Raw genomic sequence first — 21,196 nt, forward strand, 5'->3', positions numbered from 1 at the left:
ATTCCTCTATAATAAAATATATTCATATTATAATATTCTTTAGTACTCCATTTTTGAGTTTATTGTTATGTGATTGATATAGAACATTAATAATACTAAAGAATTGGACTCGCTAGCTAGGCCCCACCTCCTCACCCTAACCAAATAAATAAATAAATTAATTAAATATCTAGCACTTGCCCTCGATTTGAAAAAAAAGAAGAACAACGGTTGTCTTCCTCGACTCTAAAAAAGAACCAGATCTGAACTTTTCTGCCTCCGCGCTTCCCCATATTCCTCCTCTATTCTTCACAACGATTTTTCTTATTCCTCTCTTGTTTACCTTCAAATACTGAAGGATTCGGAGGGGGTGGACCTTCCGTGGGGTCGGAGGTCAAAGGTCGATTATTCAAGTTTTCCGGCAATGCTCGGTGGCTGGCGGTGGGGTCCGTCAGCGATTATAGTCCGAGTAGAATGGAGAGTCAACCTGCACCGAGAAGCCTCTCGCTAAACCTCCGCCGCCGTTCCTCTCAACAGCCACCGCGTCTTCAGGTAATCAGTTTGTATTTTCTTTTTCTTTCTTTGTATAGTTTAGGTCAATTTGTTCATCATTTTGGGGTTTTTGTTTTAAAAGGATTGATTATGTTTTTTGCTTAGATTACATGGTTGAGGCCAGTGTGGCTGAGGCCTGCTGAATCCATCACCTAATTTAGTATTGTTACATTGTGCATTTAGAGTTGATTTTCAGAAGAAGAAAGGTTGAGTTTGACCAATGAACACAACAAGATCCCCTCTTCTACTTGAAATTACTAAAATAAGGGGAGCATCTTTATCTAGATGAGTAGGGCTGTACCTACTAGTGCTGCCTTGAGCATTTTCTTTTTTTGTTGGATAAAGTCCTTCCAATTTTGACAAGTAAATGATTTTGTGCCCTAATTTGTTAATCCTTGTTCGAATGAGTCTGGCTAGTGGCTAAATTTGCCTAGTTTCTTTCTCAGCTCTTAGAGTGTGATCTGTTCGATTAGAAAACGGTCTGTGCTTCTCCTTGGTGAAATCTGATTTTTTTTTCACCATCTTTCTGCATCGATAGATGTTTAGGCCAATCTGATCAAATTCTGGAATGTTTAATTGCATAGCCAGTGAAATAACCACACCAGCCGGTGAATATGGATTACAAGACCTATTAATTCACCAGCCAGTGAAAAGGTTGTGAAAATGAATTTATGCTGCTTCTAAACAAGACCAAGTGCATTTCTTATATTTCCGTCTTTTACTCTCTCTCTCTCTCTGATCTGTTTCTGGAAGTAAAGTTAATTAAGGCTTTCTTGTGACTTTTGTTTCACTGGTAGGTTTCATGATTTAGTTTAAATAAATTTGGAAGCTTTTATCACAACTAAAGAAATACATAGGCCATGCATGTTTCCGTGTCATGTAATCATTGATGCATACGCACTTTTAACCAACTGGATGATGAAGTTCCTTCCTACGTATACTAAGTGGGTCCTAAATGGTAAGGCCACATGATTTACAGTGTGGAGAGTTACAATGGTCTCTTGACATTTTCTCTGTGCTGAACGTGGATTCTGTTGATGTTTTTTCGGTTGAGTGGGATTTACTTATTAGAGCAATAATACTAGCAAATAACCGATAAAAATTTGTTCAAAGTGTTGTGTTAACTTAGTCCATTGTGTATGGGTTTGGAATTCATATTGTTTGTATTTTGTCCTTGTTAAATTGTAACTTTGTTTACATGCAGTCCAAACGATTGATGGGGAAACAGATAAACAAATTTCTGTTTAGAGAAAGCACAGAGACAGTATTGTGCCACTTTTTCTTATGCTAGCCTTTATGCACAAGGTCAAATGAGCTCTTTGTGCTAAGCCAGGCCACTTATCACATTCACAACGAGTTTATGAGGTGATTCTTTGACAAATTCTAGGACATTTAGTTGATTCACGTGGCCAGATATATAGTCTCTAGTTCATCTTTGTGATCTTTATTTGTATCTCATTTAATTTTGTCATTTTATTTGCAATATTTTTCTGTTTTCTAGGCCAGAATCGGTCCACCCACCCAGAGCTCAAATGCATTTCCACTTCTCCCCTCGCTTAGTCAGGAGGTGGATTTTCCAGGATATTTCCATCTCTACTTCTGACCAAATAAGTGGTAGCATTTACTCATCTGGCCTTGTTAGCATTGGAATTGGTGCTATGCCCCAGACACTGGAAATTGGCGCTGACAATATAGAACCAGCTGGATCCCAGATTCCCATACAAGGTTTGTTTAGTTTATGGTTTCTTTTGATTTTCATATCATTTATTAATTATTAGCTGTTGTTTTCCTATGAGTAAACCCTGCGAGCAACAAAAACAAAAAGTAATCAAATTAGTAAAATTATGGTAATCGTTTTCAGTTCCTTCATCTCACATTTCAATTGGCGATGGTCCACAAACTCTGAAAATGACAGCATTCCTTCAGTCTCTCGTGCTTTGGCCAGCTACTGATGGAACCTTCCAGTTATGCAAAAGTGAGTACATTCTGTACATATCAGCCATTGTTGGCTTGTGCACTTTTTTACCTGTGCACTTTATTAATGTAGGAACCTGGAAATGCTGCACATCCTACTAATGCAGCTCTGTCTTCCGAGCATCCTGGGACAAAAGCCACTTATAACCTTTGGTGATGCATTGGATATGTACCATACCATCTCAGAGAAGGTATATATACTATGTGCCATAACTCTTTAAATGTCAGTTTCTTAAATCTAGTGCCCAAAACATTGCCTCGCTTATGGTTGGACGGAGGGAGTACAAAATTACAAACTATAGCTATAAGTTTATTTTACTATTATCTTAGTTGGTATCCTCCAATATGTTGATGTCAACTTATTATGTGGCATTTTTTTTTTCTAAAATGACATGGTGGATTGAGCCTAAAACTTTTAGAATGCTGACTTTTCCAACTCTTGATATGATCATACGTTTTACCTAGACTTCAATTGAAGAATCCACATCAACATGGTATGAATGTTAGATAATGAGCTAATTACTTGTCTAAAGCTGCATTAGTTTGCATCATGGGCATTAGACTCCTATGTAGGTGAATTACTACTTATATAACTGTTTGCAAAGAACAGAGCTTAAGCAGATTGTTCTTGCTTTGCTCAAAGTACGCACCAATTCTCCAATGATGCATTGTATAATTTCATATGATGGCCTTGGTTTAGATGTGGGAATGATGTCAATCCTACATTGTATGTAAAATTAATGTTCAAAATGTATTTATTATTTTGTTAAGATTTATATGTTTTTCCTTGTTATTAGAATGAGTTGTTTGGATGATAAACCTCATTTTCATATATTTCTACATGTGTGCCTGCATTAGATAATGAAGCACTAGTATGAATGAAGAACTAGTATGAATAGCAGCTGCCGAAAAGGTTACAAATTCTGTTGGATTCTTTATCTAGAACTTGCTGTCCAACATATTAGGTTGTATTTAAGTTGATACTTTTGAATATGCACTTATTTGTTACTTATGCTGTGCTTCATTTCTTTATTTTTATTTATCAGCTGATTTATATAAATGAATTTGTTTGTTTGTATTTGTTGTGTAGGAGTTGAGGAGGAGCTAACTCCTAAATGGGTTATTAGTGTAGACTTCATTTTTCTCATGGGTTGATCTGCAAACTTAGTTGTTGCTTACTAACTTCTGGAGTCCTAGGTTTCCCATGCTTCAAAATAAGTGATAACAGTGTTCTTTGTTGTCCGATTTCTTGAGCTAAGGAGAGAGAACTATTCCGGTTTTGAAAAATTAATTGAAAAAGTCATAGGGCCGATCGACTGAATGAGAGCTTATGAGTTGCAATCTTGTTGATATTGGTGCATAAAAATGATTTAGGCAATAGGAATAAAAGCCTCATATCCAAATTTTCACATGCCTGACCCTGCATAAACCCCTAGTGAGCCAGGTTGAGCCCAAAAGCCTAATTTCTTTGTTGAAAATTTTGAAGTCACTATATCAGCTTACCTATTATATCCATTTGTTGGCCTATATTTTCTTCCCTAGTCACCAAAATTAAAGTGCTAGCACATCCTTGGGAGGGTATTATGCTGGCAAGGTAAAGATGGAAGTTTTGGACCATTCATTAGGTGGTATTCATTTGTACTGAGATACAAAGTGAGTGAAAAGCTGTCACTTCAAACGAAAATAGAATAAAAAGGCAGCCTTTCGTGTTTAAAAAAAAGCCAAGGCTAGAAAAAAAGAAAAAAGGCAGCCTTTCATGAGTAAAAAAAGCCAAGGCTAGAAAAAAATATATAAAAAGGCAGCCTTTCATGTGTAAAAAAAAGCCAAGGCTAGAAAAAAATATATAAAAAGGCAGCCTTTCTTGAGTAAAAAAAAGCCAAGGCTAGAAAAAAAATAAATAAAAAGGCAGCCTTCTTGAGTAAAAAAAGCCAAGGCTCGAAAAAAAATATCGAGCGAAAAATAGAAATGATAAAAGAATGCTCAAAAGAATAAGTTGACTTGGTTAGATGGTCGAAAAATCTCATGTTTGGGGTGTTGAGCTGTGAGAAATTTGTACGCATTGACTGAGATGTGAAAGATGTTGTGATGGATGTGCTAGTATTTTAAGAATGGTGGTAAACTACTTAACCATATATTATCCCACCATTACCAAAAGCCCCATTACATCCTAATGAATAAGACCTTTTGATTTATGCATCATATTGACTTGTGAGCGATGAATTTTGCTTGAATTTGGGAGAAAGATCTTATGTGCTTAAAATAAAGAATAGCCGGAAGAACTTCTCTTTAGGAATTAGTGACGATGGTTTGAGACTCCCAAGACACAACTCGAACTTATGTTGAAGCATGGGATGCCTAGGTCTTAGGGAATTAGTTCGTGTACAATTCTTGTTCGAAAGTTTTACCCGCGAGTGAATTCACGGTCGTCCTAATTTCCCTACTGATTCGTTGGCGTGACTTGAAGGAGAGGATTATCTAATATCTTATGACTGTGCTTTATTGTCTAACTTGCTCGAGGGCTAGCAAGACTTAAGTTATGGGGGTGTTTGATGTGAGTGGGTAATTGTCTAACTTGTTCCTCGGAGTATACAATGGAATGGAGGGCAGCGTATTACTGGACCAAGTCAGTTTTGACCACTTCGATATTAAGTGTCTCTCAGTTCATACTAAACCCATCAATGAAGAACTACTGCAAAATCTTTCTGATGCTCTACATTTTTCGCTACTTGATAAAATTGGAGTTGGTCTTGCTGTGTCCAAAATCTGAAGATCACGATACCAGGATGTGTGGTTAGTCATTCTCTTCATTGTACATACATTTAGATATAATTTTTTGTTTAGTTGTAGGAAGTGGAATGCATACAACAATTTATTATTTTTATTTCCTTGGATTCTTTCTACATGTTCCACTAAACATGTAACCCTTTTCTTGTCTGTATGTAGGAAAGAATTTCTGTTTGAGTCAGATTGAAGAGTTGTGTGCCAATCCTATTGTATTTGAGGCGACTGAGATCATTTCTAGAGCAGTCATTTCAGCTGGTAACTAATGATAATATCCTTTGCATCAATGTCTTGATTTCCATAATAACTATTAAAACTAAAGAAGTGAGGAGATAAAGACTTGTTTGCATCAACGAAATTAATTGGTTTTAATTAGAAATAACATGTGACCTTGCAGGAATCACAAACAGAGTTGACACCGATGAATGGAATCCATCCACTGATACACATCTTCCTCGATTGATAACCTCTCTGGAAATGTTGTGATACACCCAAAATTTTAACTATCATTCCAGCAGTTGTGTTTTTCTACGACAGTTTGATGAACTAGCACGGGACCAAGTTTTCTATAGATTGCAAACTTGAGTTTGCTCGTACTGCTTGCTCATCTAAATTCTGCTGCTGGGCTGCGCTGCAAGCAAAACTCGTTCCTTTGTTGAGAGCTCTACTTTACTGTTGATCAAGTTCCAGAGATGTCCATTGTTCTTCAATAGTTAGGTGTTATAAGTCGTAGGATTTTTCTGCTAGTACACTTTGAGCACACACATATTTAGGGACTAACACCAGAGTTTTCCAGGTTCTCGCTTCCGGTATAGGGGTGTGATCCTGGCGCCACCCCTCACTTGCTTTCTGTGCAAACAAGTGAGTATTCTATCTCCCTTTACATTTCTTGTCCTTCACATTAAGGGTAATGAGCTAATTACTTGTCTAATGCTGCATTGGTTTGCATCATGGACATTAGATTCCTATGTAGGTAAATTATTGCTGTTTGCAAAGAACCGAGCTTAAGCAGATTGTTCTTGAGTTGCTCAAAATATACACTAATTCTCATTACAATAGTTCCGATGATGCACTATATAATTTCATAGGTTAGGCTTGGTCTAGAAGTGGGAATGATGTCAATCCTACATGGTATGTAAAATTAATGTGCAAAATATATTTATTATGTTGTGTAGATTGATAATGTTTTTCCTTGATATTAGAATGAGTTGTTTTGATGATACAATCTCACTTTTATATGTTTAAAGATATGTGTACCTGCTTTAGATAATGAAGCACATGTCTGAATAACAGCTGCCGAAAAGGTTACAAATTCTGTCGGATTCTTTGTCTTGCTGTCCTGCATATTAGGTAAGTATTTGTTGCATATGTTGTGCTTAATTTCTTTATTTATATTCTCAAGCTGATTTGTATAATCAATTTTGTTTGTTTCTGTGTTTGTATTATAGGAGCTAAGGAAGAGCTAACTTCTAAATGAGGCAAGATGAGAGAAGAAATACCTAACCCCCATCACCTAACTTCCAAAGCAGACAAGGGAGTATTTTGTTTCCGCTCACATTTTCTCGTCCTTCACATAAAGGGCAATGTTAATATTAAGATTTTGGGTTAGGGTCTTTGTGTGCATTTTGATTATATGGTTGTAAATATTTTGATTAATTTCTCTTCGATTCGTTGATTCTGAAGTTTCCCTTTTCAACAATGTATATAACAATGCGAATACTGAAGAAGTTATGTGTTTTTAAATGGCAGGACTATGCCACGGAGCCTGATGAGAAGCTTATACGAAATGCAGCACATTTGATGGTAGCAAGGTTGGTAGGAAATCTTGGTAATGTTGTAAGATATAGATAACCTTTCCTTTCTTACTTTATCGTGGAATAAATGTTTATGATCTTGTGAATTGTCAGAACACCACTTTATATACCTTGTGTGCTGATTGAAAGGGCCTTTACATCACATTTAGGAACGTTTATGTGGCTCAATATCAAGCCAACTTAGAAGGTGACTAATGATAATCTCGTTTCCATCAACCCGTCTTGATTTCCATAATAACTATTAAAATAAAACAAGACATGCGATTAAAGACTTGTTAGAATTAACCAAACTAATTTGGTTTTAATTAGAAATACAATAGACTTAGCAGGAATCACAATCAGAGTTGACACCGATGAATGGAATCCATCCACTGATACACATCTTCCTCGATTGATAATTGTTCTGGAAATGTTGTGATACACTCCAAATTTTAAATATTATTCCAGCATTTGTGTTTGTCTACGACAGTTAGATCAACTATCGGGAGACCAAATTTGCTTTAGATTGCAAACTTGAGAGTTTGCTCGTACTGCTCATCTAAAATTTTCTATTGTTCATTCCAGGTTCAGTCTAAGGCTGCGTAGCAAGCATAACTCGGTCACGTGTTGAGAGAGCTACTTCAGTGTTGATAATTTGTAGAGATCTCCCCTGTTCTTTAACAGTAAGGTGTTATAGCTGTACCACTACTCGTAGGAATTTTATGCTAGTACACTTTGATCAATCACTTTTGTAGGGACTAATCACGGAGTTGTCCAGGTTCTCGCTTCCGGTACAGGGGTGTGATCATGGTACGACTTTTTACTTGCTTTTTACCCAAACATGTGAGTATTTGATTTGCCTTAACATTTTCTTGTCCTTCACATTGAGGTGTGGGTGTATGCGTGCATTCTTCTTTTTGTGGTTATAATTTATCCTATTTGTGTGTGCATGCAAGGTTTTCTCTCTATTGATTGTTACCAGATACAGTTTTTATGGGTTATTTGTGTACACTTAGTTTGTCTCAAGAGTTGGAGAACTAAGATTCCCTAATTTCAAACACCTAACTTAGTAGTATTTTAATAATATGTGAAAATGAACAATACATGCTGCTGAACAAGACCAAGTACATATCTTATATTTTCTATGGTGTCTTGATATATTCTTTGTGGTGAGCGTGGAGTATGTTGATGTTTTCACCGATGAATGAGATTTACTTATTAAAGCAATAATACATAGCAAATAACTAGTATTAAAAATATGGTAAAGGCTTGTGTTTGTGTATGGGTTTAGAATTCATATTGCTTGTAGTTTCTCCTTGTTTCATTTTTAACCTTGTTTACATGCAGTCCAAACCAGTGATGTGGAAATAGATCATCAATTTTCTTCTAGGGGTGCCACTTTTTTTTTATGCTAGCCTTTATGTGCCAGGTCAAATGAGACCTTTGTCCTAAGCTAGGACACCTGTCACATTCACAACCTTGCATATGTTGTGCTTAATTTCTTTATTTATATTCACCAGCTGATTTGTATAACTAATTTTGTTTGTTTCTGTGTTTGTATTGTAGGAGCTAACTTCTAAATGAGGCAAGACGAGAGAAGAAATAACTAACCCCCATCACCTAACTTCTAAAGCAAACAAGGGAGTATTTTGTGTCCGCTCACATTTTCTCGTCCTTCACATAAAGGGCAATGTTAATATTAAGATTTGGGGTTAGGGTCTTTGTGTGCATTTTGATTATGTGGCTGTAAATAATTTGATTAATTTCTCTTTGATTTGTTGATTCTGAATTTTCCTTTTTCAGCAGTGTATATAACAATGTGAATACTAAAGAAGTTATGTGTTTTTAAAGTGGCAGGACTATGCCACGAAGCCTGATGTGAATTGATTCTGAAGTTTCCTTTTTCAGCAGTGTATATAACAATGTGAATACTAAAGAAGTTATGTGTTTTTAAGTGGCAGGACTATGCCACAGAGCCTGATGAGAAACTTATACGAAATGCAACACATTTGATGGTAGCAAGGTTGGCAGGAAGTCTTGGTAATGTAACCTGTAAGGTATAGATGACCTTTGCGTTATTACTTTCTTGTATATTAAATGTTAATGATCTTGTGAATTGTCAGAACATCACTTTTTATAACTTGTGTACTGATTGAAAAGGCCTTTATATCACATTTAGGGACCTTTCCGTGGTTGAATATCTAGCCAACTCAGAAGGTCACTTCAGGGCTTGGCCATAGCAAGTGATTTTCTAGAACAGCCATTTCAGCTGGTGGTTAATGATAATCTACTTTCCATCAATTCGTCTTGATTTCCATAATAACTATTAAAAATAAAACAAGAGATACGAATAAAGACTTGTTAGAATCAACCAAACTAATTGGTTTTAATTAGAAATACCATACGACTTAGCGGGAATCACGATCAGAGTTGACACCGATGAATGGAATCCATCCACTGATACAAATCTTCCTCGATTGATAACCGCTCTGGAAATGTTGTGATACACTTAAATTTTTAATTATTATTCCAACATTTGTGTTTTTCTACAACAGTTAGATCAGCTATCGAGGGACCAAATTTGCTTTGGATTGTGAACTTGAGTTTGCTCGTACTGCTCATCTAATTTCTGCTTATGTTCATTCCAGGTTGAGTGTAAGGCTGCGTAGCAAGCAGAACTCGGTCCCGTGTTGATAGCTCTACTTCAGTGTTGATCAAGTTCCAGAGATGTCCCCTGATCTTCAGCAGTGAGGTGTTATAGCTGTAACCACTACTCGTAGGATTTTTATGCTAGTGCACTTTGAGCACACAGTTTTGTAGGGACTAACCCGGAGTTGTCCTGGTTCTCACTTCTGGTATAGGGGGGCACCACCCCTTACTTGCTTTCTACGTAAACAAGGAAGTATTCTATCTCCCTTTACATTTTCTTGTCCTTCACATTTAAGCTAATGTTTAGAATAGTTTTGAGGTGTGGTTGTTTGCGTGCATTCTTCTTTTTGTGGTTGTAATTTATCATATTTGTGTGTGTATGCAAGGTTTTCTCTATTGATTTTCACCATATATACTTTTTATGGGTTATTAGTGTCGACTAGTTTATCTCAAGGGTTGGAGAACTAAGATTCCATAATTTAAAACACCTAACTTAGTAGTATTTTAATAATATGTGAAAATGAACAATACAGCTGAACAAGACATGCTGCCGAACAAGACCAAGTGCATATCTTATAGTATTTTCTATGGTCTCTTGATATTTTCTCTCCGGTGAACGTGGAGTCTGTTGATGTTTTTTCTGATTAATGGGATTTACTTTTTAAAGCAATAATACTAGCAAATAACTGATATAAAAAACTTGGTAAAAGATTGTGTTAATTTAATCCATTGTGTAATATTGTTTCTATTTTGCCTTTGTTGCATTTAAACCTTGTATACATGCAGTCCAAACCATAGATGGGAAACAGATCAACAACTTTCTATTAGGAGAAAGTATAGAGAGTGTTGTGCAACTATTTTTTATGCTAGCCTTTATGTACTAGGTCAAATGAGCCCTTTGTCCTAAGCTAGACCACCTGTCACATTCACAACAACGAGTTTATGAGGTTATTCTCTGACAAATTCTAGGACATCTAAGTTGATTCAGGTGGTCAGGTACATATTATCTATTTTCATCTTTGTGATCTTTATTTGTGTCTCATTTCATTTTTTTTCATTTTATTTGTATCATTTTGCTCGTTTTCCAGGCAAGAATCGATCCATCCAGAGCTCAAATGCATTTCCAGTTTGACCCTCCGCTTCATCAGTAGGTGGATTTTCCTATCAATTTGCATCGCTACTTCTGACGAAATGAGTGTTAGCACTGGAATTGGTGCTATGCCCCACACACCCGAAATTGGCTCTGACTAGATTGAACCTGTTGGATCCCCGATACCTCCAAGGTTTGTCTAGTTTATGGTTTCTTTTGATTTTATATCATTTCTTAATTATTAGTAGTTGTTTTCGTATCAACAAAAACAAAATTAAATCAAATTAGTAAAATTATGGTGATCGTTTTCAGTTCCTTCATCTCACATTCAATTGGCGATGGTCCACAAACTCCTGAAAATGACATCATTCCTTCATTCCCTCCTGCTTTGGCCAGTTATTGATGGAACCTTTCAGTTATGCAAACGTGAGTACATTCTGTTTATATATCAACAATTATTTGCTTGTGCACTTTTTGACCTGTGCATATTAATGCAGGAACCTGGAATTGCTGCACATCATACTAATGCAAATCTGTCTGCCGAGCATCCTGGGACAAATGTACCATACTATCTCAGAGAAGGTATATATACTATGCGCCTTAACTCTTTAAATGTCAGTTTCTTAAATCTAGTGCCCAAAAAGTTGCCTCGCTTATGGTTGGACGGATGGAGTACAAAATTACAAACTATAGCTATAAGTTTATTTTAATATTATCTTAGTTGGTATCCTCCAATATATTGATGTCAACATATCATGTTGTTTTCCTTTTTCTTAAAGACATGGTGGATTGAGCATAAAACTTTTAGAAAGCTGACTTTTCCAACTCTTGATTTGATCATGCTTTTTATCTAGACTTCAATTGTAGAATCCACATCCAACCAAGTATGAATGATATGTAATGAGCTAATTACTTGTCTAATGTTGCATTGGTTTGCATCATGGACATTAGATTCCTATGTAGGTAATGCAAAGAACCGAGCTTAAGCAGATTGTTCTTGAATTGCTCAAAATATGCACTTATTCTCAGGACAATATTTCCGATGATGCACCATATAATTTCACAGGCTGGGTTTGGTCTAGAAGTGGGGATGATGTCAATCCTACATGGTATGTAAAATTTATGTGCAAAATATATTTATTATGTTGTTTAGATTGATAATGTTTTTCCTTAGATATTATGCTAGTACACTTTGAGCACACTTTTGTAAGGACTAACCCAGAGTTGTCTGGGTTCTCACTTCTAAGTGTTTCTACGCAAAGGTTTTGGCTCATTGATTTTCACAAGAAACACTTTTTAATAGGTTATTAGTGTTGACTTAGTTTCACCATAAACACTAAGATTTCCAAATTTAAAACACCTAACTTATTAGTATTTTAGTAATATGTGAAAATGAATTTTGATAAAATTTCATTTTAAATGTTTCTACATGTATGCCTGCTTTAGATAATGAAGCACAATTGTGAATAGTAGCTGCCGAAAAGGTAACAAATTCGGTTGGATTCTTGATTGAGAACTTGCTATCCTGCATATTAGGTTATTAGGTTGTATTTATGTTGATACTGCTGAATATGCACCTTTAAGTATTTTTTTACTTATGTTGTATTTCATGTGTTGATTTACATAGTTTATTCTATTTTATAGGAGTCAAGGAGGAGTTAACTTCTTAGGAGCCAAGATGAGAAAAGAAATACCTAACCCCTACAACCTAACTTCCCACACAAACAAGAGAGATCTCGCTTATCACATAAAGGGAAATGTTAAGTTTCATTTTGGGGGTGTGGGTGTTTGTGTTTGTACTGTGTGCCCTTTGTATTTTGTGTATAGTAATAGTGTAGTGTGTTAGTGTAGAGTGCGCATTGTTAGTATTTTTTATAGTCTATGAACCGTGTGTATTTTGTGATTTTGCGTGTATGTGTATGTGTTTGTAGTTCATGTAATTTTAAATTTTATGTGTGTGGGTGGGTAGGTGTGTGGTGTATGTTGTGTGGATTGGGTTTATATTGTAGTTCCATTTGCCATGATATACCGCCATGGCTTCGCTGTGGCAGCTATTTGACAACATTGGTGTTTGGTGTGATTATTTTGTGTGCAAGTACGGTGTGTATTTTAATTAGAGTGTGGTGTATATTTTGATTAGAGTGTGTGCAGTTTGTGTGTTTTGAGTATGTGTTTGTATTTTTTGTATATTGAGTGTGTTGTGTAGTGTCGATGTTTTGTGTATATTATATGTACCACGCTTATTGTGTAGTTGTGTATATTGCGCGTAGTATGTATTTTGTGTATAATTTGTATAGTGTGTATAGTTTATATAATATGTGTATATTTTATTTATAATGTGTGTATTTCTTTTATGTGTATTTTTTTTGTATGTGTGTTGTGCGTGTATTTTGTGCGTGTATTTTGTGCTTAATGTTTGTTCTATATATGTGTGTGTTAGCTACCTCTCATTTTGTTCTAGGATTTTTAATTTTTTTTATACCACGTAGTGTGTGTAGTTGTGTGTGTACTTCGCGTAGTATGTATTTTGTGTATAATTTGTATATTGTATATAGTTTATATAATTGGTGTATGTTTTATTTATAATGTGTGTATTTTTTTTTAGTGTGTTTAGTGCGGTGTTTGTATTTTATGTATAGTATAGGTATTTTGTGTATAGTGTATTTGTAGTGCAGTGTTTGTTTTTTGAGTAGTGTGTGTAATGTATGTAAGTGTGAAGTGTGTAGTGAGTGTTTGTATGTTTTTGCAGTGCATGTATTTTGCGTATGTGTTTGCGCATGTGTGTTTTTTGTGTAGTATGTGCCAAGTGTGTATATTGTATAATGTGTGAGTTGTGTTTTTATTTTTCCTATTTATTTGTATTTTGTGTATCCTTTGTGTTTTCTTTTTACATTGTATATGTTTGTATAATGTGTGCAGTTTGTTGTATATTTATTTTTCCTATATGTGTATCCTTTGTGTTTTCGTTTACATTGTATACTTTGTATTTTTTTATAGTGTAGAGTGTTTGTACAGTGTGTACACTGTATGGAAACATTGTGTGCAACAACGTTTGTGTACGTATTGTGTGTAGAGCGTTTATATTATGTTTGTTATATACTTTCTTGTATTTTGTGTGGCGTGTGCAATATTTGTGTTTCGTGTATATGTGATTATTTTGTGTATTTAGTGTGTGTAACGCAGCATATGTATTTTTTGTTGTTGTGTGCAACATATGTAGAGCATGTAGTGTATATGTGATTATTTTGTGTATTGAGTGTGTGTAATGCAGTATATGTATTTTTTGTGTGTGTGCAACGTATATAGAGTATGTAGTGTGTGTATGTTGTGTATGTGTGTGCTCAGTGTATATTTTGTGTATGTTTGTGTAGTGTATGTATTTTGTGCATCGCAAGTATTTTATGCGTAAAGTGAATATAATGTGTATAATGTGTGTACTTTGTGTATAGTTATGTGTAATGTATGCATTTTTTGTGTAGCTTGTTTTTAGCATAGTGTTCTGCACTTTGTATTGTGTGAATTGTGTGGGTGAAGCACAATGTTTATATTTTGTGTGGTAGTGTGCGTTTATGCATTTGCGGTGCATGTATTTTGTGTATATGTGTGTGCGCGTGTGAATGTGTGTATTTTGTGTATAATATGTGTAGATTGTGTAATAATGTATTTTGTGTAGTATAGTTAGAGTGTGTACGTTTTGAGTATATTGGGTGTAAAGTGTGTATACGTTGTGTTTTGTGGTTAGTGTGTAGTGTGAGTGTATGTATAGTGTGTTCTTTGTGTAAAGTGTTTATTTTTTTTATAATGTATTTAGCACCATGTTTGTATTTGAATATAATTTGTATTGTGTGTAATGTATATAGTATATATAGTGTGTATAGTGCATGAAGTATGTATTTTATGTGTTGTGTAGTGTGTGTAGCATATGTATTTGGCGTGTAGTATGTGTACATTGTGTAATAGGTTTGCATTTTGTGTATATGTGTGCGTGCGTATATTTTGTGTATAGTATATGTGCAGAGCGTGTATCCTACTAATGTGTGTTGTACGTATTGTGTGTGTAGTGTGTAATATATATATTTGGTGTGTAGCATGTGTATTATTTTTTAGGTAATGTGTAGCAATGTATGTATTGTGTGCAATGTGAACGCGTTTTGCTCTATGTATTTTGTAAATGTACTTTTGTGTATATTTTGTGTATTTTATTTATATTGTGTATAACGCGTAGAGTGTGTTTTGTGTGTGTAGTGTATACTTTGTGTATGAGTGTGTAGTGTGTGTATTTTGTGCATCATATGCATTCTGTCTGTAAAGTGTATGTATTGTGTATAATGTGTGTATTTTGCGTATAGTTGTGCGTAATGTTTATATTTTTTGTGTAGTAAGTACATTCTGTACGCATTGTGTTTATTTTGTTTGTGTATACTTTTGTGTATTATGTGTTTGGGTGCAGTGTGCGCATTCTATGCCCGTAGTATGTATTTTATTTGTACTTTATGTTTGGTGCGATTAGTGTGTGTTTTGGGAAGTGTTTATACTTTGTGTATGTGTTATGTGTATTGTGTGTGTAATGAAATATTTATATTTTACTTATAGTGTGTGTTGTGTGGTAGTGTGTGTTTATGCATTTTGTGTTGTATGTATTTTGTTTATATGTGTGTGCATGTGTGCGTGTGTATATATTCCATGTATAGTATGTGTAGACTGTGTATTCTTATAATGTGTAAAGTTTGTGTTTTGTAAGCGTAGTGTGTGTGTTGTGAGTGTACTTTCCCTATTTGTGTTTATTTTGTGTACGTAATTTTTGTTGTGCAATGTGTAGCGTATGTATTTTTCGTTTATAGTGTGTGTATTGTATGCATAATTTTTGTTGTGCAATGTGTAGTGTATGTATTTGTGCAGTGCATAGTAAAAGCGTGTGCCAGTGTGAGTAGTCTGTGTGCGTGTATGTATATTTTGTACAAGCGTGTCTGAAGTGTGTAGTGTGTAGATGTGTGTAGTGTGTGGTTCGTTCTTTGTGTAGCATATAAAGTTGTGTCTATGTGTAGTGTGAGCAGTTCATGTATTTAAGTACATGAGTGTAGCTTAGTATGTGTGTGTATTTTGTGTATATGTGTAGGGTGTTTATTTTGTGTAAAGTGTGCATTTTTTTATATTGTGCGGGTAAACAATTTGTGTATATTGTTTTTATGTGAGAAGTGTGTGTGTATTTTCGATACGTGTGTTTGGAGTATATGTGTTAAGCATGTAGTGTATGCATTTTATATAAATTGTTTGTATTGTGTGCAATATATGTAGCGTGTACTTCTATAAATGCGCATCGTGTACACATACTACACAAAAAATACACATGATGTACCAAATATATATTATACACTACACACAATACGTACAACACACATTAGTAGTACACACTCTGTACATATACTATATACAAAATATACGCACGCACACATATACACTAAATGCAAACCTATTACACAATGTACACATACTACACGCCAAATACATATGCTACATACACTACACAACACATAAAAATACATACTTCATACACACTATACACACTATATATACTATATACATTTACACAATACAAATTATATTCAAATACAAACATTGTGCTAAATACATTATAAAAAAATAAACACTTTACACAAAGAACACACTATACATACACTCACACTACACACTAACACAAAACACAACGTATACACACATTACACCCATTATACTCCAAACGTACACACTCTTACCATACTGCACAAAATACATTATTACACAATCTACACATATTATACACAAAAAACACACATCACACGTGCACACACAATATACACAATACGACCAAACTCAAGTTCACAATCCAAAGCAAATTTGGTCCCTCGATAGCTGATCTAACTGTTGTAGAAAAACACAAATGTTGGAATAATATTTAAAAATTTTAGTGTATCACAACATTTCCAGAGCGGTTATCAATCGAGGAAGATTTGTATCAGTGGATGGATTCCATTCATCGGTGTCAACTCTGATCGTGATTCCCGCTAAGTCGTATGGTATTTCTAATTAAAACCAATTAGTTTGGTTGATTCTAACAAGTCTTTATTCGTATCTCTTGTTTTATTTTTAATAGTTATTATGGAAATCAAGACGAATTGATGGAAAGGAGATTATCATTAAACACCGGCTGAAATGGCTGCTCTAGAAAATCACTTGCTATGGCCAAGCCCTGAAGTGACCTTCTGAGTTAGGCTTGATATTCAACCACGGAAAGGTTCCTAAATGTGATGTAAAGGCCTTTTCAATCAGTACACAAGTTATAAAAAGTGATGTTCTGACAATTCACAAGATCAATAACATTTAATATACAAGAAAGTAATAACGCAAAGGTCATCTATACCTTATAGGTTACATTACCAAGACTTCCTGCCAACCTTGCTACCATCAAATGTGTTGCATTTCGTATAAGTTTCTCATCAAGCTCCGTGGCATAGTCCTGCCACTTAAAAACACATAACTTCTTTAGTATTCACATTGTTATATACACTGCTGAAAAAGGTAACTTCAGAATCAATTCACATCAGGCTCTGTGACATAGTCCTGCCATTTAAAAACACATAACTTCTTCGCATTGTTATATACATTGTTGAAAAAAGAAACTTCAAAATCAACGAATCGAAGAGAAATTAATCAAAATATTTACAACCACATAATCAAAATGCACACAAAGACCCTAACCCAAAATCTTAATATTAACATTGCCCTTTATGTGAAGGACGAGAAAATGTGAGCGGAAACAAAATACTCCCTTGTTTGCTTTGGAAGTTAGGTGATGGGGGTTAGGTATTTCTTCTCTCATCTTGCCTCATTTAGAAGTTAGCTCTTCCTTAGCTCATATAATGCAAACACAGAAACAAACAAAATTGATTATACAAATCAGCTTGAGAATATAAATAAAGAAATTAAGCACAACATATGCAACAAATACTTACCTAATATGCTGGACAGCAAGACAAAGAATCCGACAGAATTTGTAACCTTTTCGGCAGTTGTTATTCAGACTTGTGCTTCATTATCTAAAGCAGGTACACATATCTTTAAACATATAAAAGTGAGATTGTATCATCAAAACAACTCATTCTAATATCAAGGAAAAACATTATCAATCTACACAACATAATAAATATATTTTGCACATTAATTTTACATACCATGTAGGATTGACATCATTCCCACTTCTAGACCAAGCCTAGCCTATGAAATTATATAGTGCATCATCGGAAATATTGTAATGAGAATTAGTGTATATTTTGAGCAACTCAAGAACAATCTGCTTAAGCTCGATTCTTTGCAAACAGCAATAATTTACATAGGAATCTAATGTCCATGATGCAAACCAATGCAGCATTAGACAAGTAATTAGCTCATTACCCTTAATGTGAAGGACAAGAAATGTGAAGGGAGATAGAATACTCACTTGTTTGCACAGAAAGCAAGTGAGGGGTGGCGCCAGGATCACACCCCTATACCGAAAGCGAGAACCTGGAAAACTCTGGTGTTAGTCCCTAAATATGTGTGTGCTCAAAGTGTACTAGCAGAAAAATCCTACGACTTATAACACCTAACTATTGAAGAAAAATGGACATCTCTGGAACTTGATCAACAGTAAAGAAGAGCTCTCAAGTAAAGAAGAGCTCTCAACAAAGGAATGAGTTTTGCTTGCAGCGCAGCCCAGCAGCAGAATTTAGATGAGCAAGCAGTACGAGCAAACTCAAGTTTGCAATCTATAGAAAACTTGGTCCCGTGCTAGTTGATCAAACTGTCGTAGACAAACACAACTGCTGGAATAATAGTTAAAATTTTGGGTGTATCACAACATTTCCAGAGAGGTTATAAATGAAATTAATATAAATATAAATATAGATTAAAAAAATATTTATTAAAAAATACTTACAACCAGCACATTAGACAATGATGCATCAACAACTTCATTGTCTTCTTGTCTTCTTACTCCTTCCATGAATTTAGACTCCCCAACTTCAGCAATAGAACTTGCACTGGTTGAGGATCTTTAGACAAAGATACATCAACACCTTTTTTCTTAAACTCATCGTATAGAATATAGAATTTCATCTTCAACCTATTGACTTTGTCCTCACTTGAAAGAGGATCATACTCCACAAGTTTCAGCTTCATTCTTGGATCAAACACGGCCCCCATGGAAAGGATTTCGATATAATCTTCCCAATATTTATCGAACTTTGATTGCATCTTAAGAGAAATAGACTTTACCATTTCATCATGACTTCTAGAATTCTTCTCCAACAAACGTGCAATATTTCACACTCCCATAAAATACAAGCTGGAAGTAGGATAGGATGAACAGAAATTAAAGTAGTAATATCATAAAATAGCTCTAAGAATTCACACATCACTTTTCCACTTTCCTACTCTTCTTATGTCAGACAATGCTTATAAGCTAAACCATCACATTCAAGCATAGAAAAAGCTCGTCGATATTTAATTCCACTGGCAGGCATCAAACACTTGAATTCAAACGTGTAGGCAGATCCATGCACAATGAAGTAGTAAATTCAATATCAACTTTTCTTGCACATTCCTTAAGAGCATCCACAATAGCGCCTAGCGCACCGCCTAGCCGAGCGCCGGCGCTAGGCGGTGCGCTAGGTGATCTATTGCAGCCGCCTAGCGGATTTCGCGAAACAAAACAGCCTAGCGCTCGGCGGTTCCGCGGCGCTAGGCGATCCGATAGGCGCTATTGCAGCGTCCGGATCGCCTAGCGCACCGCCTAGCGCGAATTTTTAATTTTTTTTTCCGATACACTATATATACGCGACTTGCCTGTCATTTTCATTCGCACCACTTGTATTAACGAGTACTCTCTCTATCTAAATTTATGTACAAGATCAATAACGGTAAATGGATCTCAACAACGAGCCTACTTCAGGGAGTAGCGGATCTCAAACTCCCCCGATCCCCATGGGAGGTGGATGGAGTCAGATGCACCCATACTACAACATGTACCCGTGGCAGCAGATGATGCCCGGGATACCAGCGGGGGGGAGTCCGCCAGGGGCGTTTCCGGCGATGTCGGGGTGGGCACCCAGTGTCCAGATGCCGGGGTGGGCACCCGGGATGCAGATGATGCCCGGGGGGTACCGGCGACGCAGGGAACGCCCGCGACACAGGGGACGCTGGGGGACGTCTATCGCCCCAGTTTTGATTTTTCGACTGGTTCGTCGCACACATCGACGCCAACGGAGGCTGCGCCTCCGGCCCAGTTTGACACTTTCTCCTTCGATGACTTGGGGTTAGATCTTTCCGGTGTTCCGGATGCTCCCGTTCAAACGGGGGGCGCAGGGCGGGGTCGGGGCGCCCCAAAGAAGAAAGGCAAGGGGAAAAGGGTCGGTGAGTCCTCGCAGCCGGGTGAGGACGATAACTCGGTACGGAGGAGGTGGACGGACGCGGAGAACGTCGCGCTGTCCAAGGCGTGGGTGAGTGTTTGCGACGATCCTCTCGTCGCGCTCCCCATTGGTAGGTTTTATATAGGTTTTATAATAAAATATGAGTGAGGTTTTGCCCGGAGGTTTTATAATAAAACCTCTTATTATGGGATAGATAAAATGACAAAATGTGAGTCTCATTGTGGAACAAAATGAGTACTTTTTAATAAGAAATCCTTTTTAGTACTCCAACATTTGAATAATTATTTTTTAATAAAAAATACTATTAAAATATAAATAGCACTAGTTATATAGCCGTAAATGATAATTATCTTATTCAATAAATATACAAAAATGACTAAATATTATTTTATTTTTACATAAATTCAATAAAACTACTAAAAGTAAAAATATATTCAACTAATAATCTTTTATGATATGCTATAGCACTTTTTAATCTATTATTATTAAAAAAGTAAATAATGAAATCAATAATCAAAATTAATTATTATGATTATTTAAATTAGGGTACAAATAAATTTATGAATAAGAGCAAAAACTAGCGAATATACCCATTATTGATTAGTACTACAAAGTTGAAAAAAGAAAATAATAGTCGCAGCCTTATAGAGAAAATAAAATATTATTAATGCTAAGGCTGAAACTTATAAAAAGTTTTATATTTTCGTTCAACTTCAATTATTATGAAGATTTGATTTAATGATGGAACTTTTATTAAAATTATAAGGTAAAAATGAATTGGACAATCTTCTGCGTATAATAAGTGATGGCGGCCCAATTAATAGAAAACTAGTACAAGGAACTAAACCCTTTGTCACGACCGCCCATACTAGGGGTGTTACAAACGAGACGATCGTGACCAAGGGACAAACATTAAGAATAGCATTTAAGGATAA

General features: G+C 35.6%; 1 protein-coding gene and 1 long non-coding RNA gene across 8 annotated transcripts; one reads left to right on the top strand and one right to left on the bottom strand.

Moving 5' to 3' along the window:
• The first annotated feature begins 196 nt into the window (after positions 1–196).
• LOC121770526 lies at positions 197–12,880 on the top strand. 4 transcript variants are annotated; one of them, XR_006043760.1, is made up of 14 exons: positions 4,382–5,295; positions 5,449–5,544; positions 5,684–6,003; positions 6,083–6,147; positions 6,580–6,636; positions 6,735–7,097; positions 7,665–7,767; positions 7,858–7,889; positions 8,646–9,136; positions 9,728–11,011; positions 11,131–11,244; positions 11,316–11,400; positions 11,848–11,927; positions 12,463–12,880. XR_006043760.1 is itself a non-coding variant. In XM_042167244.1 (6 exons), the coding sequence occupies exons 2-5, from the start codon at positions 1,892–1,894 to the stop codon at positions 2,605–2,607; spliced, it is 372 nt and encodes a 123-aa protein (XP_042023178.1). In that variant the 5' UTR covers positions 197–531; positions 1,736–1,891; the 3' UTR covers positions 2,608–2,696; positions 3,596–4,270. The 4 variants fall into 4 exon arrangements, 2 of the variants coding, with proteins under 2 accessions (XP_042023178.1, XP_042023177.1); XR_006043761.1 differs by lacking the exons at positions 4,382–5,295; positions 5,449–5,544; positions 5,684–6,003; ... (1 more) ...; positions 6,580–6,636; positions 6,735–7,097 and adding an exon at positions 7,194–7,287; XM_042167244.1 differs by lacking the exons at positions 4,382–5,295; positions 5,449–5,544; positions 5,684–6,003; ... (9 more) ...; positions 11,848–11,927; positions 12,463–12,880 and adding exons at positions 197–531; positions 1,736–1,896; positions 2,033–2,256; ... (1 more) ...; positions 2,579–2,696; positions 3,596–4,270.
• Positions 12,881–16,400: 3,520 nt separating this feature from the next.
• On the bottom strand, positions 16,401–19,250 carry LOC121772631. Of its 4 annotated transcripts, XR_006044376.1 has the most exons (3): positions 18,442–19,249; positions 18,293–18,357; positions 16,401–18,069 (listed from the first exon to the last, which is right to left on the bottom strand). It is a non-coding gene; the product is annotated as an uncharacterized LOC121772631 (long non-coding RNA). The 4 variants fall into 4 exon arrangements; XR_006044375.1 differs by having other exon boundaries at positions 16,401–18,357; positions 18,770–19,250; XR_006044373.1 differs by having other exon boundaries at positions 16,401–18,357; positions 18,442–19,250.
• Between the last annotated feature and the right edge of the window lie 1,946 nt (positions 19,251–21,196).

Source organism: Salvia splendens, chromosome 16 (genome assembly GCF_004379255.2).
Source record: "Salvia splendens isolate huo1 chromosome 16, SspV2, whole genome shotgun sequence".
NCBI classification, from domain to species: domain Eukaryota; kingdom Viridiplantae; phylum Streptophyta; class Magnoliopsida; order Lamiales; family Lamiaceae; genus Salvia; species Salvia splendens.